Genomic DNA, 15,988 nt, shown 5'->3' on the forward strand with positions numbered 1-15,988 from the left:
GTTCTGCCTTATCTTGCCTGGCTCTGCTGTGCAGCCCTTCCTCACGGCGTAGCGATCCCTTGAGAGTGCCGAACCCAGGCTGCGGGGCTGGGCTGTGGAGCTCAAGCAGCTGAAACTGCAGAGGTGGTGACTTGCTGCCAGGCAGTGGAGGTTGGGTTAATACAGTTGGCTGGAGCCCAGAGAGCAGTGCAGTTTGCCAGAGAGTGGGTACAGTGGTCATCAGAGCCACTCTCTGGGCTCCCCTGACCTGTGATTAGGGGCTTAGTCCAGTTGCCCCCATGGGTCCCTCGTGTCGTTGAAGGTGCTCTAGGCACTCCACGTGCCCTTCACCTACTGCTTTGATCAGAATGGCACCAGTATCCCATATCATACCCTTCTGCTCTGTATGGGTATCTGGCGTACCTTAGGATACCTCATATGGCATCAGATGCTTATATGTGTGCAGTTGAGTCAAGCCCTAGTTTTCCACCAACCATCTGAGAAACTCCTGGGTGTCCCAGATATCTGCAGGAGGCTGGTGGAGACACCTGATAACTCAGTATGTCTTGATTAATGACACAGTAATCTGTAATCATCCTTACATGGATTGTAAAACACTTTTTGAGGAGCTTTAAATTAAAAGCCTGCTCATAAATCCTTTATTCCCATTGCTGAGTCAGTAGGAGCTGTATCAAGCAGGTACCCACAGGTTCACATTAAAGTTGTGAGTAATGTGTTCAGAATGGATGGGGTGGAAAGACTGCTTGATGGCAGTCCAACAGATGTAATCCTGACTGCTTTCCCTCTGGCTGCTGTGTAATTGTGAAGACAGATGCTACCTTCCCAGAAGGAAGCTTATGGGAGTAAGTTAAAGTGAAGGGGCATGAGGAGCAACTCGCATAAGGAAAAAGTGACATGAAGAAAATCTGGGGCCTAAAGCTCTGGAGAGGGAGGATCATGAAAAACTGGCTGCATGAGTCAAAGTCTATGGCTGGTATTTTCTCCCAGAATAGTGGCACAGGAGCAAAATAATTTTTAATGAGGAGTTCACAACTACTCGCCAACCATCTAGTGCTCTCTGCAGTTTGCATGGTAAAGAATATGCATCAGAGAAAGTTTCTGTCGTTATCTGTAGTTACTAACACAGAGTAACTAGATCAGGGAACCAGAGTCATGAACAGCAACTTAGATTTGTGCCTTTCTTTGCATGTTTCTTCTGAACTAGAAACCGTCTGAACTATTACAACAATGAGGCCAGAAGGGTGTGAGTCAAGTGACTGGCATGACTCTTCCCATTCTTCAGGGGGGAAAAAAAAGGTGATAAATATGGGGTGATAAATAAGTGCCTTTATTTTGACTTCACACAGTGTGGACTACTGCAAGATGTTCCAGAAACGGCACTGATGTTCCAGATCAGGCACTTGCTTGCTTGGGCAGTTACATCAATCTGGTAACTTCTTTCATTCTCTTTTCTGTTTCTGAAATAATGCTAATTAAAAGTCAGCTGGCAAAGCTGCCTGTTTTGTGAGATGGTTGCTTTAGAACTAAGCTTGAAGAAAAGACAATAATCACTTTCCTGAGAAGCACCATGCATCTGTGCAATTGCTACAGGGCATTGGTTACACAATGCCGTACTTGTTTTTATCGGTGAGGAGGAGGTGCACTTGTTGAATCCAGATTTACCAGGTCTGAATTCACATAAAGGATTTTAAAAGCTGAGACTGTATTAGTCACCAATGAGCGCAATAATGATTTCTCTTCCAAATGAGTCATATCTGTTCCCACTCATAATATAGGTATATTAATATTAGATTCTTTAATTCCATTAGAGTTTAATTCTGCAGTCAACTGTATTGACAGAATAGCATTATAAATGAAGCAAACTGCTCTACATTTTGTGAATTATGAAAGCAGGGTGTGGATGCTTTGTGCAAATAATTATTGTATTTTCATAAGCTTGTGTGATCTCAAAACTCTAGAAGAAATAATTTGTAACTCAGTTGACGAGACAGCCTACAAAGCATACAAACCCAAATGAACTGACTTTAGATAAGCACTTAACATATAGATATTAACATATAGATATTAACATATACACTGCTGAAATGTACCTTACCTCACACAATTATATGACCTGCACAGAGAAATGAACAATAGCTCAACGTCACATCACATAGCCTAAATCCCTGAGATCTGCAAGAATATGCACTGATACATCAGACCCAAGTACAAAACCCGAACCCCCGTGTCACACAGGTGTCCTGCTGCCCAGAGAAAGGGGAGGTTTCAGGAGTAACTCCCTCTTCGGGGGCTTCTGCTAGGGGCTTCTTGGTGTCCATCCCCCCAACTCCGCATGCTGAACTCCATGATTCCCATTCCTACCTGCTGAGCTCTCCTCTCAGACTTTTAAAGTCAGTTCATCAAGAGTAGAGTCCTACTGTTAAAAATAAGAGGGTCTATCGAGTGAAATGTTTGTAATTCTTTCCAAGTGAGGGGAAATGCACGATACATTTGTATCAGTTATAGATAGCTATATATATCAGATGCAGCTATATGTACACACATATGAAAATACCTAACTAGGATGGTCTTGAACAGAGATGACTTAGCCTAATCTCCATTTGCAACTAATGGAGAAATCCAGGAACTTCGAAAGCATGATTTGTTGGATCTACAGCTAACATCTATTTGAGGCAAGATGAACTCTGCTGTAAAAGCTCCTGGGTTTCTCCATTAGCTATAAAGTGAGCCTCTGGTAATCAGCTCAGAAATATGTACCCCTAGTTTGCAATTGTCCAGTGGAATTCTGCCCATATGCTTACTCTGATTTGGCCTTTTTTACCCAGTAGAAATGGCTGCAATTGAAGAATTATTCATTTTATCAAACCTTATGATTGTCATTAATTAAGATGTAATATTTTTTTGCAACAGAGGGGCCTATATGCTTCTTCACTTTGAAGCTAGGTGGCTGTATTGGAGCCTCTGTTTTCATAAAAAAATAAAAAATAAAATTAATTATACCACAACTTCACCAAACTATACAAACATGAGCAAAATCATCTTCCTGGAAACCAAAAATCAAATAAAAATAGTTAGAAATTATTGCTGATTTTTTTTTTTTTGTCAAACTGAAGCCTTACTTCAATGTAAAACATTTACTAAAGCCACTCAATTTTTTAGTATTTTGAGCTGTCAAAACTGATTCTTGCTGTTCTACAACCAATTTGGTGAAGTTGCATGAAATCTTTCTGCAAGGATTCAGCATGGTATTAAATAAAATCTTTGTTTCAGCAGTGTTCAGGCAAACTTTCAGTTTCTATATGATTCAGCTGAGCATGTTTATTTTTTCAGCAAGATAGATCGTATGACAGGATACACAAGCTACCTGAAGTGCTGCCAGCATGTAGGATTTGACTGCAATTTTGCTACTATATTTGGCTGTTAATTGTAAAAAACTCACAAGTTCTAGCACAAAATGGCTTCTCTGTGCAAAAGTCTAAACAAAAGGCAGATGAAAACACAAATCCAAAGGGCATTTTTGATCAGAGGCAGGAAGAGGAGGGAGGCTGCTGGTGGGGACGTGTAACGCTGACTGTGCAAGAGCTGTGCTGTCCCTGCTCCTTGTCTGCCCCAAGCAGCTGCTGCCATGAGGGGCTGGGAATTAATCCCCAGATTTCTCCTCATATGCTGACTACCTCACAGGAATCAGCAGTTTCATCTGGCAGCATTCACCTCCTGCAGCTCTGATTTTTAACTAATAATACATCTCAAAATGAAAGAGGTCTTGTATTGCTAGCTCTGCACAATTTCACGTGGCGATTGCCCCAGCACCCAGCCAGGCCACAACGTAGCTTGCTTAAATAGGGACAATGTATACATCCTATCAGTGAATTTCTGTTACTTAAAATTTAGGTCTATTCAGCTTATTTTCAATAGTGCTTAGCTGTCATGTAGTTACAGTGGCTGTGTATTTCTTTTTTTAGCTAAAAGCCCAAGTTGCATGTTAACAGCAGGTGCTTCCTCCTTGAACTATATAAAATGACATTGTAAGTGTGGTCAGGGTCAAAAGCCAGAGCCCAGAAGGGAAAGCCAAACTCCACGTTACTCTTAAGTAGTTCATGATAACTATCACTTCTTGATTCATGCCATTATTCACATTATAATACCATTAAAAAAATTATCTTTGATCAAAATAGATCTCAGAACTTTTCACATGGAAATTCAGATTTTCAAACGCAAAATACTGCTGTCCTACTTTGGGGAAAGGCAAGATGTAGGCACAGATGGTCCCAGAGGCCTTCTCCTACCACACAGCAAGATGGCTCTGGCAAATGAGGAAAGGTGGGACATACCTGCTAAGAACAACCAAAACAGTTTGTAAGCACGACAACCAGTGCCTGCAGCTCACCATCTCCAGCAGTCAGATCAGCCATTTTTAGCCAGAAATGCTGAGATGTCATCAAGAGTTTCTGGCCATCAAATGTACCCTGGGGTGCTTTTGGTGTAAGAGGGAACCCCAAGGTCTGATGCTATCCCTTCCTTTCTGCTATATATAATTATCTGTACTTTACATTATTTGTAGTGCTTTGTCCTGTAAAAAGGAACATCACTTTGCCCCTTCGAAAATTCAGCTACTTGTTAGGGTGGAGTAAAGTTGCTGTATTGATTTATTGCTGTTACCCCAGCATTACTGTGCAACAGAACAGGTAAGCGAAGAGTAACACCTTGTTTTGCAATTCTGAGAACACGAGGAGGTGAAAAACTCAAATGTTTTTGTTTACAACTGCACTCCATTGCTGTTCAAAGAAAAGACAACTAAGACATCAAAAAATGAAAAAACTATTTTTGTAAAAATGATTTAAAAGAATGTTAGAGAAACATGGGTGAAATTAAGGACAAATCATGAACTAGAGACATGAGTTTCAAGCTTATGCTATTGAAGACAAGCACATAAAAGCTGAGATGTTTCTCTTTTACAGCTTGTACTGAATTAAAGGGAAAGTGACTGCAGAGATTATGACCACTTTAATTTATGTATTTCCTTAAATATAAATTTTTAAAAGTGCTATCCCAAGTGTACTGTGGCTGTAACCAGGTGGGCGGGAAACCAAAGTTGTAGGTGCAAACAAATACTCCTCTGGCATTGCGGCATGGAGTGATTTCCTCATCAAGTCAAGCTCCTGCTAGTTAATTCTTGCCTAAATTAACGATCAATCGTTGGTGTCATGACACCATTTCAGTCTTTTGCGATCCTGAAAACCAACAAACAAGATGCTGCTAAGTCTGAGAGGATGGTTAAGTCTTTCGGGGGGGGGGTAGGGGGGTGTCGGTGGATCTGTGGGGTCCCGGAAGCCCCTTGTCTAAGCCCCCAGTTTACGAAACAATCGACTCCTGCCAAGAGGTCTTGGGGCACCTCACCCCATGGCAGCTGCGGTTGGAGCCTGAGGGGAGAGGGGGCGCGGGGGCAGCGTCACGGCCGCAGCCACCACGGCAGAGCCGCGGCCTAGAGACTGCGGCACCGCCTCCCAGCCCCTGCGCCCGGAGCCGCCGCCCTGCTGCGGGGCCCGGCGTCAGCCATCGCTGCTGGAGACCAGCTGCTTCCTCCACGCTGCCACAGGGAAGGAAGGGCGGCCTGGGAATTCCCACTTGTGCAGCACAGCCGTACGGACTGCCCGCCCGCCGGCCGGCCCTGCCGCGCCCCCGCCGCCCGCCCCGGCTGCGCGGCCTGCTCCGGGCTCCGGCGCTGCCGGCTTGGGCGGGCCCTGCCGCCGGCCACCCCGCGGGGCCGGGCCGCGGGGCGGGGACGACGAGGCCCCGGGGGCGGTGCCGGCGCGGCAGGTGCCTCCCTCCGCCGCCACGGCGGGGCTGCTGCCGCCGCTGCCACGTCAGGGGAGTTTCCCGAGGCGAGGGGAGGCGGGCTGGGCTGGGCCCGGCCTTTCTCCTCCGCCCCCGGCCCCCGCTGCCGGAGACGCTGCGGAGGGAGCGAGCGAGCGGTGCCGGCTGCCATGGAGGCCCGGTACAACCTCAAGAGCCCGGGTAGGCGGCGCGGTAGGCCCCGCCGGGCGCCAGGGAGGCGGTCGCCGGCCTCGCCTGCAGGCCGCGGCCGGGCGGGGGGCGGCTGGGCCGGGCAGGGGGGCGCGGCCGTGCCTCAGGCTGCCCAGGCCGCTGTTTGCCAAGGCGGGCGGGCGGCTGTGCCCGCCCCGGGGCCGCCGCGGTTCGCGGAGGGTTCGGGGGCCGGGGCCGGCTGTCGCCTCCCGGGGTGCGGCGGGACAGGTGCAGCGGCCGGGCCGAGGCCGCGGAGGGGAGGCGGGATGGCGGCCCGGGGCCGCGGCGACGCCCACGGGTGCGGGTCGGCTGCGCGCCGGGGCCGGGGCGGAGGCGGGCCGGGTCCCCGCTGCCCGCAGCGCGGTGGCGTTGAGAACTCCGTCGGAGCTGCAGTCGGTTCGCAACGCTGGGAACGCCCCGGCTGCCCGGGGGTGTGTGTGTGTGTGCCCATGCTTTTTTGCTGGTTCGTCGAAGCGTACCTTTTTCTCCAGGTGGCTGAGCCCTGTTCCCCTGGGTATCGCCTCCTTTCCAAGTAGGTGCGTGTGAGGGGACACCCATAGCTTAGCTTGGGTGGCCTAAGTTTGTTTTATAGAAGTGTTACCGTATGCGCTGTATTTACCTGTGTTCATGGGATTCTGTGTTAAAATTCATGCCTTATACCTCCTAGACTTTCTTGTAAATCTTTGTGAGAGAGGTGCCTCGAGATGTTGGAGATATCTTGAGAAGCAGCGCTGGAAGGGAAGGTCTTGCTTCCTTGGAAGGGAAACTGGAGACAGGTGGGGACCCTCCTGTCTGGCTGTGCTGGAGCAGCGGCCCCTCGCTGGCTGAGCTGGGCTTCACCTGGGAGCTCCACGTGCAGCTGGAGGCCTGCCGCTGCTGCTGAGCCAAAAACCTCTTCCCCGAGTTGCAAGGGCCAGTTGGGTTTGTGTGTTGGTTGCTATTCTGTCCCAGCTTTCCTCTAATCAGGTTTTGGGAAATAGGTATTGTCAGCTTCCTATTATTATGATGAATAGTGGCTTTATTCTTTAATCATACTGTCCTATTACCAGCCTGGGAGGTGGGGAGAAACTGAGTGTTATGATGACTTGTACCTTACAAATGTAAATGACAGGTTTATTTGCAAAACATGCCTCATGTGGATGATGGATCTATTGCTAAATTATATCCCTCGCCCTCACACCAAAGTCGCATAACTGAAACATAAGAAGGATCACAAAGCAAATGAAGTACTTGTTATAGTTTGAAGTATCAGGAAGGAGGACCTTTTTTTTTTTTTTTTCTGAGATATGCCAGATATGTTATGCATGTGAATTTACAAAGTCACACAAATGTGCTCACTAGTTATGGTTTGCCACGTCATTGGAAATAGTGGTGGTGTGCTTTATGACAGCCTCCTGGGATCTGGGTGTGGAGGGCAAATACTTGTGGCTTAATTAGAAATGTTCTTCCCCTCTGTTGTTACTAGTCCCCCTTGTTTTCAAAAGAAAACAAGTTCTTTTACAGGAACTGATTTTTAGTACCTGTGCTATTCCATAGTAAAATGAACCTTACTTGGCAAAGATGAACAGTTCATACAGTGGGTCAATATTGCTTTCCCAAATTAAACTTGCTCTATAGCATATTAATGTAATAAATTATTTCTTTCCATATGGATGCTGAAAGTCTATAAATGATTTAAATCACTTTAAAAATCTCTGTAAGATGATTTAAACCACTCATTTCAATAGCCGCTTAATATATGTGACATCTTTGATTAAAAAAGATGGATGAAAAGCTATTGAATAAATAAAAAAAAATACTGTTTCTTCAACAGTTGTTGTCCATTAGATTTAGTTGGCTGTGTATAGCAGTTATCTTTAGTCTGGCACTTCTCTTGCTAATCAGGTAGATAAGCATATGTGATTATTTAATATTTTTGTGTACGTTTTACAATTTCTATCTTGTTAGAGTTGCATGTGCAGTTTAACAATGGTACCTTACACTTGCCATTCAGCTGAAGGCTTAAGATGGACATGTAGAGCGTTCTCATGTTGCAGTGGTTTTAATTGATGTGAATGCACTGAAAGACATAAAATCAAATCCATCATGTTTCCTGTTTCAGATGGTTTATCATCTGTGGACTGAAGTGTTTATTTTGGTGACTGAGCCCTCTAAGGCTTTAGAACCAGTAGATGTCTTGTGCCTGTTCTTGTTGCTCTGACTTGAATAGAGGAAGAACCAAGCTGCTAACCTTTAAGTCCCGGTCAGCTTTAGGGATTTGGAATGTGCTATCTTGAGAGAGTGAAAAAAAGTAATCATTTTGTGCCTGCGGAAGAGGCTTCTCCTGTTGAAGTCTCCTGGCAGCACCTCAAATACTGTGTTCAGTTTTGGGCCCCTTGCTGTAAGAAAGATGCTGAGGTGCTGGAGCGTGTCCAGAGCAGGGCAACGGAGCTGGGGAAGGGTCTGGAGCACAAGTCTGATGAGCAGCAGCTGAGGGAACTGGGGGTGTTTAGCCTGGAGGGAAGGAGGCTGAGGGGAGACCTTATCACGCCCTACAGCTGCCTGAAAGGAGGTTGTAGGCAGGTGGGGTCAGTCTCTTCTCCCAGGTAACAAGTGACAGGACAAGAGGAAATGGCCTCAGGTTGTGCTAGGAGAGTTTTAGATAGGATATTATGGAAAATGTCTTCACTGAAAGGGTGTTGAAACATTGGAACAGGCTGCCTGGGGAAGTGGTGGAATCACCATCCTTGGAAGTGTTTAAAAAATGCATAGGTGTGGTTAGGGCCACGGTTTAGTGGTGGCCTTGGCAGTGTTAGGTTAGCAGTTGGACTTGATGATCTTAAAGGTCTTTTCCAACTTAATTCTATGTTTCTATCAAATCTGGTTTTGGACTTGAGCAAACTCTGATTGCAGGTGGTGACATCTGTCTTCTCAGTAGTTTTAAAGAAGGTAAATACTGCTTACGGTTTTAGTGTAAGTTATTTTAATGATTATAGTAGGCTTTGTCAGAAATATTGTAGAGGAAAACACATTTTAAGTAGGAAAATTTTGTTCAAGAAACCTGTGCTTTGATCTTCCTTTTGAGCCTTTTAATTAATTCTGCTGTAGAGGTAGGACAGGAACCGAAGTTCTTCTATGGTTATACATGGCTACATGGAATCATTCTTCTGTGAGTAGGTGTGCTAGGCCAGATTAATGAATGAGTATCGATTGGGCTCTTAGTGCCTTTCTTTTTGTGTGCTTTAAAATAGACTGCATGAAGAGCTATATTGCTACACAACTTTGTGCTGCTGCTAATTGTTCCTAGTCAATATATTAATCTTCTTCCTTTTCCCAGTTTCTCTAGCTAATGTTAATTCATCCCAACGTCGCTGAAAGATGGTAACTCCCCTCCACGTGAAACAAGTAGTATGCAGGGGAATAGTGTCTCTGTTGATGAGAAGCAGTGCAGCTGGTGCTTTGGCAGGTCCCTGTTTACCACAGGTACACCAAGGTCTGGACTTGGTGAGGGTGGTGTGCTGAGCTGCTGCTGGCTCCTGTCAGTTACCCTCTATAAGGGCAAGGAGGTATGGAGGCGTTCACCTGAAGCTGTCTCCTCACACCATCTTTGAACATTATTTCTTTTCCTTTCTCAAAAGACCATTAATTTTGGAAGGGAAGAAATTTCACGCTCCACACTTCAGGCTTCTTTGTATTGCTTCAATAAAGCAAAGCCTTTTAAGATGTTGCTTCACGTTTTATGTCTATTTTTGGCACCTGTAAAAGGGCAAGCTATTTTCTGTCTTAGGATTTCAAAATGGATTAGTCACTGTATATCAGCCTGCTACCATATGGCTGATAAACCTCTCCCATCAATATTAAAGCTCAGCTGACTAAAGCACAGATTTCATCCTCTTCATGCTGCGGGAACATCCCTATTTTCTGAAATTTATAACACAGCTACTTGGAATAATCTCTTTACTTTTTTTCCAAGAGCTGTGACCCTTAGCCCGCTGCAAGATCAGACACCAGATCTTGCAGTCACTGTTTTTGTAGTGACAGTCTCCCTCTTTCATGTAGGATGTTACCAGTCTTCTGAGCAGGTATTTAGCACAGACACACTTGAAGAATTGTGAACGGCTACTTACAGTGACTTGCATATGGCCCACAAACAATAGTACTCGTTTTGTTTTGGGCAGCTTTTTGTTTGTTTTCAGCAGGCCGCCTCATCTAGAATTGGCTAGTGAGGGCCCTGGATGACTGGGGAGAGCAGGCGGAGGGAGGCATGGTGCGTGTCCTGCATTTGCTGCCCAGAGACAGGGCTTTTGGATCTTGGACGCACAAGGAACGTAACGTGCTGAGATAGTGATCTTCTTAGCTGTCATCTTCAACACATTTACTGCTTTTCCTACAAACTATACTTTTTTCTCCACTCCATGGTTTTTACAAGTAAGAAGTGTTCCTTGTCAACAAACGCGCATCAGTTCTTTGTTAATTAAAACCGGTTAGTAGAAAATGGCCAGTAGGTATTGTGCTGCTTAGTACCTTCCATGTATGAAATAAAGATAGAATGTTTTAAAACTAAGAAGTTGAATAGACGTTAACGGATTTATTAAGGCTGAAGACAGTGTTTGATCTTAGTACATTCAACAAGGACCTTAATTTGATAAGTTTTATCTCCCTTTGTGTTGACTGAACAGTTGTCTTGAATTATACTTACGGGAAGAGTACTGTACTTCCTGCTGCTCTGAGGGAAATGAGGACTAAAGGTCTGTCCTTTCTGGGGGTGAACAGAAAGAGAGACTAGACTAATTAAAAGTATCCTTTTTTTACAGTTGTCAATACTTTATGTGAGCATAAGAGGCTTGTGGGTCTTGCAAAAGGATTTATGTGAGGCTATGAAGATGTAAAGCAGCTATTCAGGAGGCTTGTGGGTCATGGAAAAGGATGTATCTGGGACCCTGAAGATGGAAAGCAGCTGGCCTGTCTCTTGATAAATGGTGTTTCCATTTGTTTTGTACCAGAAGTCAAAGGAACTGCCAAACCAAATTCTAAAAGAAAAGCAGTGTGGGAACATATGGCTGCCCCAGACAGTTGTTACATTTCTGCAATGACACATTTCAGTTTTGTAAGAACAATTGTTTTGTCTTGTTACTTGAGATCGGCATAAAATTGGAACTTGACTAGTGAAGAACATCACCGAGGCAGTGAATGGTGAGCAACCTCGTTATCTTCATTTGCTTTTACTTAGACAAAGAAATGTGGTTCTATAGTATGGAGAAACAGTGTTCCACAGATGATGATGTTTAGAATAATGTTGAAACTACAGTAGATTTCGGTGGAGAGAACTTTAAAATGGTGGTGCTGTTCACCTGAGTTTGAAGTTTTGACGACTCTTCATTATGCCCGTTCCTCTAGCTCTGGAGGTGTAGGTTTGATAAGGTGGTCACTGGTAGTATGGAAGGAATCGTCAGTGTTATGGTTGCTTCCACTGCTGGTTTTCTAGTTCTAGAAAACTGAAAAATCAAAGTCTTTGCATGGTGTGTTGCTGGTATGCCTGTTTCTACATACTTCTGTTGCTGAGTTGTCAGAGCTAAGGTTTGTGTAGTCCACTTCCCATCATAGACAGAGGCAGTAGGGAACACTTTGGAAAAGAGCTTTAAAGAAGCAGGGTATGTAGTATGTTCTCCTCATTAGTGCTTTAAGGGCTTGCCCGACTGGAAGTCTCATCTGTCTTCCAGGGATTTTATTCTGTATGGATGCAACTGAGATGTGTGTGGTGTTTTTTTTTTTTTTTTTTTGTTGTGTTTTTTTTTTTTATGAAGATAGATCAGGTATCTCTGTCCTAATAAAACTTAAATGTGATCTTGATTAAAAATTAAGTGACTGTAAACTGCTACACAGATTTTTCTGACATTATAGTTACATTTTTGTGAAATTACATACAAAAATATATACAGGAACTGAAAAATCTGTTTAAAGACAGAAGTGGACTCACAAGGGTTAAGAAGGGGGGGGCAAAACCAATAAACTCACGGCATGCTACAGGAGATAAGCATTAGTAATGTGGAGGGCACTTGAAAGTGGTAATGTGGGTTTATTTCTAAAGTAGATACTATTTGACACGCTGTTCTGCAAAAGGATTGTAATTTATATTTCAGGGCACTTTTGTGTCAAGCCCGCTTTCCCTCCCCTGTTACTGCTTTTAATTCTCTAATGGTCATATATCATTCACAGGTTCTAAGCTGTCCAGGAAAAACACATCCACAATGGAGTAGGTGACACACAATTACCCAGTGACACTGTGCAGGTTGCTGTGAGCCTTGTTAGAGTCTCTGTATGTTTAGATTTAATAAACCATTCTCTAGAGTATAACACTAATTAAAAAAATACCATTCTCCATATCAAAGACCTGTAGTAAAAGTATTTCATAAGTCTCCAGTCTGCTATGACTTTTTGTTTTAAATGTTTTCTTGCCTGCTTTAGTGACCACATTTAACATGATTTTTTTTTTACTTAAAATGTCAAAGCTCATTGAGTGTTGTCATTTTACAAGAAGTCTTACTTTACACGTAAATGTAATCCTGACTTTTTTTTAATTGCATGATCCTGTCTTTGTGCAGTTGAACTACTGACTGACTGTGATTCACTGTTTTTTTCTTTCCCTTATGTGAAATTTAAAAGTAAATGGAATTTTCTTTCAAATGCAAATACAGGCAGTTTGAGTGAATGGATACCTGGGTGCTTTGGGCTGCAGTGAGGACTGGTGGTGGTGGTTCAGCAGGTGACACTGTGCACTTGGTGGTTACACCAGCCATGGGTCAGGCACTCTTGGCTCAGTGGTCAGGTATTAAGTGGAGGGGCAAAAACCAAAGCCAGCTTGATTTAATAGAAGTTTCCCAAAATGTCATCCATGACATATGCATCATCTAATTGAAGGGCTTTGATGCTTGTCTAAAATTGATTATGTGATTTCAATTTTTTTATTTTTCTAGTATTAGTGTCTAATATTTTTCCTAGTTGTAGATAGCATCATTAGCGGACAAACATGTAACAAAGATGTCTTGTATTTTGCTGATAGCTGAAGTGGGTTGAGTAGTTATAAACCCCTTCATCCCAGAGAAACTTTAGAAGAGTTTTACTAATCCATTGGAAAAACTGGATTCAATAAATAAATTGCATCCTTACTTATGCTGCCTTGGTCAGCAGAGCCATGGGAAAAAAGTATTACTTTTTCTGTATTTCTTCTGAGTGGACCTCTTAATCTTACTTAAAACGAAGGGGAAAAAAATAGAAGCCATTAAAAAAACCCCAAAAGCAGCAAGCATTTGCTAAAGCAGTAAAAGCTATCAGGTTGTTTTATTCCTTTTTTTTTCCAGATCAGGTAAGTCAACTTGAAAAATTAGGGATCTCTAGCTTTATACCAGCTGTTTTGGGTTCCTTTGGTTGGTTGTGAGTCGTTTGGTTGTGGTTTTTTTTAATGTGCTTTCTTTTTCTCAAACAGAAGAACTGAAATTTGGTAGAATGAAACGGTTGCTATCCATTTGAGGAAGATACTGTCATGCACATCCCGTATCACTTAAATATGAATTTGTTTCACTGGTGATGCCGCAATCATCTTTACGTGCAGAAAATGCTGTCTCTTCATGTGAGAAAGTACAAGGGGCTGAGCCTTGCTGAACTGTGACTTCACTCTCCCCGTGCTTCCAAATGTGATTTTGATTACAATGTCACCCACCTCACCACTACTGCTCGTCTCCCCTGGGTCTGTTTCTCCTGTTGAGCTCTTGTACCCGAGTACCATTGCATTTTGTAGATAAGTTGCAGCAGATCTTTAGGAGGCTTGTAATGTGGTTTCTGGGGTTTGGGGTTTTGAGTGTTGGAGAGAGCTGGAACTTGTATCAGATTTTCAGAACTTCCAGTGAGCAAAAGTACACAACTTCATTATGCTGGAATAAATCCTGTTGCAATGTTGTGTGTTATGTTAACGTTAATGTAGCCTTGATCAGCTCATTTGATTGCAACATTTACTGTTCACTGATAATGTAAAAATGAACTGAAGTTATTCCTTATTAAATTCGGAAGACTACTAACAGAGCTCTGTAAGGCTAAATACAATTGCTTTATTTTAAGATTATTTTTATTTTCACAATAAGTGATTTGTTTTTTTTTTTTAAACAAAGGTGTAATATTTCAGTAAGAGAACACCACCGATGTTCAAATCTCGTCTCTTTAAGCAGTAATATTGACATTTATGAAGACTGATCACTTGTATTTTCTGTGTACAGAAGGATTTTCCAGTCACCAGGTGCAGACTAGTCTAGTTGGGTGTGATAGCAGGAGTACTGGAATGTGACTTCAAGATGTATCCACGACAAGCAGTTGGGCTGAACAGAAAGTTCAGGATAGCTTAACATAAATGTTAATAAAAAGTAGCATTTGACCAGGATGGTTTTTGACAGAAGTGAATCTACAAATCTTATATGCATAGATTATACAAATTTTGCTTATTGTGTTATTCTGCTGCTGCTCAATTCTAAAGCAAGCTTTCAGTTTGATCATCAGGTTTTTAGCATCTGTGGTTTTGCTTTTCAGAAAAATTCTATGAGTTTGGTGCAATACAGGAGGCAATTGTCAGGCAGAGCCTCTGGCCCATAGCACCCTCTCTTTCCTTTCCTCCCCAGAGCAGTGGAGAGCTCCTGCGGCTCCTGCCAGGGTGGGAACTCTCCTTTGCTCTCTAGAGTTAGCCCAGAAACTTAATTTCCTCAGTATTTAATTTCAGTGAACATTATGATAAATTGTTGCAGAGTATACCTGTGAAAGCATTGTTATTTTTCATGCTGACAGTCATGCCATGTTAAATACCTTTGTTATTTTGTATCTAAAACTTGTCTTCAACAAACTGAATGTGTCTCTTTTTTTTGGTTGAATTTGTGGTACATTTTGACTTTATTGACAGTTTGCAATTCTTTATTTTGAATGGCCCCAACTGTTCTCATTTTTCAAAAGTGCCATTGCCAGACATTTACTCAGATGACTCAGTGTGATTTTAAGTGGGTTGAAATACCATATTTTGCATCAAAACTCTTTGTAATGAAGTTTGGATAAGAATGTCCTGTACTTGTTGCAGGCAGACTGTGAATTACGTTTGTTTCTTTTGTCGCGTTTTTCGGTAGCCAAAGGAGTGGCTGTTTTTGTGAATACTGCAGCTGTGCTTAAAGAAGAAACAGTTTAATGTTTTTGCCACTGGATCACACATTCTCAGAACGAACCTTTATCAGTCCAGGCTGTTCTTTGCGGTCTGTCAGTTGGCATTTTTCAGCAATGTGGAAATAGAAGCACAGAATGGTTTGGGTTGGTGTCGTGGTTTAACCCTGGCCAGCAACTAAGCCCCGCACAGCCGCTCGCTCACTCCCTTCCCTGCCACGTCAGGATGGGAGAGAGAATCGGAAAAGTGAGAAAACTCATGGGTTGAGATAAAGACAGTTTAATAGGTAGGCCAGAAGCTGTGCACACAAGCAAAGCAAAACAAGGCATTGACCACTTCCCCTCGGCAGGCCATCCCCAGGAAAGCCGGGCTCTATCTGCATTACTGGGAAGACAAACGCTGTAACCCCAAATGTCTTCCCCTTCCTTCTTCACCCAGCTTTATATACTGAACGTGACAGTGTGTGGTATGGAGTATCCCTTTGGCTAGCTTGTGTCGGCTGTCCTGACTCTGTCCCCTCCCAATTCCTTGTGTCCATCCAGTTTTCTTGCTGGTAGGGCGTAGGGAACTGAAGAGTCCTTGGCTTAGTATAAACTTTACTTGGTAACAACTAAAAACATTAGTATGTTATCAACATTATTTTCGCACCAAATCCAAAACACGGCACTGTACCAGCTACTAAAAAGAAAGTTAACTCAATCTCAGCCAAAACCAGGACAGCTGGAAGGGACCTTTAAAGCTTAGCTAGTCCGACCTTCCTGCCATGGGCAAGGACACCTTCCGCTACAGCAGGTTGCT

The 15,988-nt window shown here is 43.5% G+C and overlaps 1 protein-coding gene across 3 annotated transcripts in view; it reads left to right on the plus strand.

The window, feature by feature from the left end:
• The first annotated feature begins 1,291 nt into the window (after window positions 1-1,291).
• The window catches only part of UBE2J1 (ubiquitin conjugating enzyme E2 J1), a 36,891-nt gene continuing 22,194 nt past the window's right edge, over window positions 1,292-15,988 (plus strand). Inside the window, exon 1 of one of the 3 annotated variants that reach the window (XM_080389416.1) lies at window positions 1,292-1,429. Coding sequence is in view for 1 of the 3 variants with exons in the window: in XM_080389415.1 (XP_080245541.1) it covers window positions 5,985-6,015 (31 nt within the window). In the remaining 2 variants the exon portion in view is untranslated. Of the gene's footprint in view, window positions 1,430-5,845; window positions 6,016-10,817; window positions 11,197-15,988 lie in introns of those variants that run through there. The other 2 variants (XM_080389415.1, XM_080389417.1) reach the window with 2 other exon arrangements.

The sequence above is a fragment of the Falco punctatus genome (assembly GCF_963210335.1).
Source record: "Falco punctatus genome assembly, chromosome: 5".
Taxonomy (NCBI): Eukaryota; Metazoa; Chordata; class Aves; order Falconiformes; family Falconidae; genus Falco; species Falco punctatus.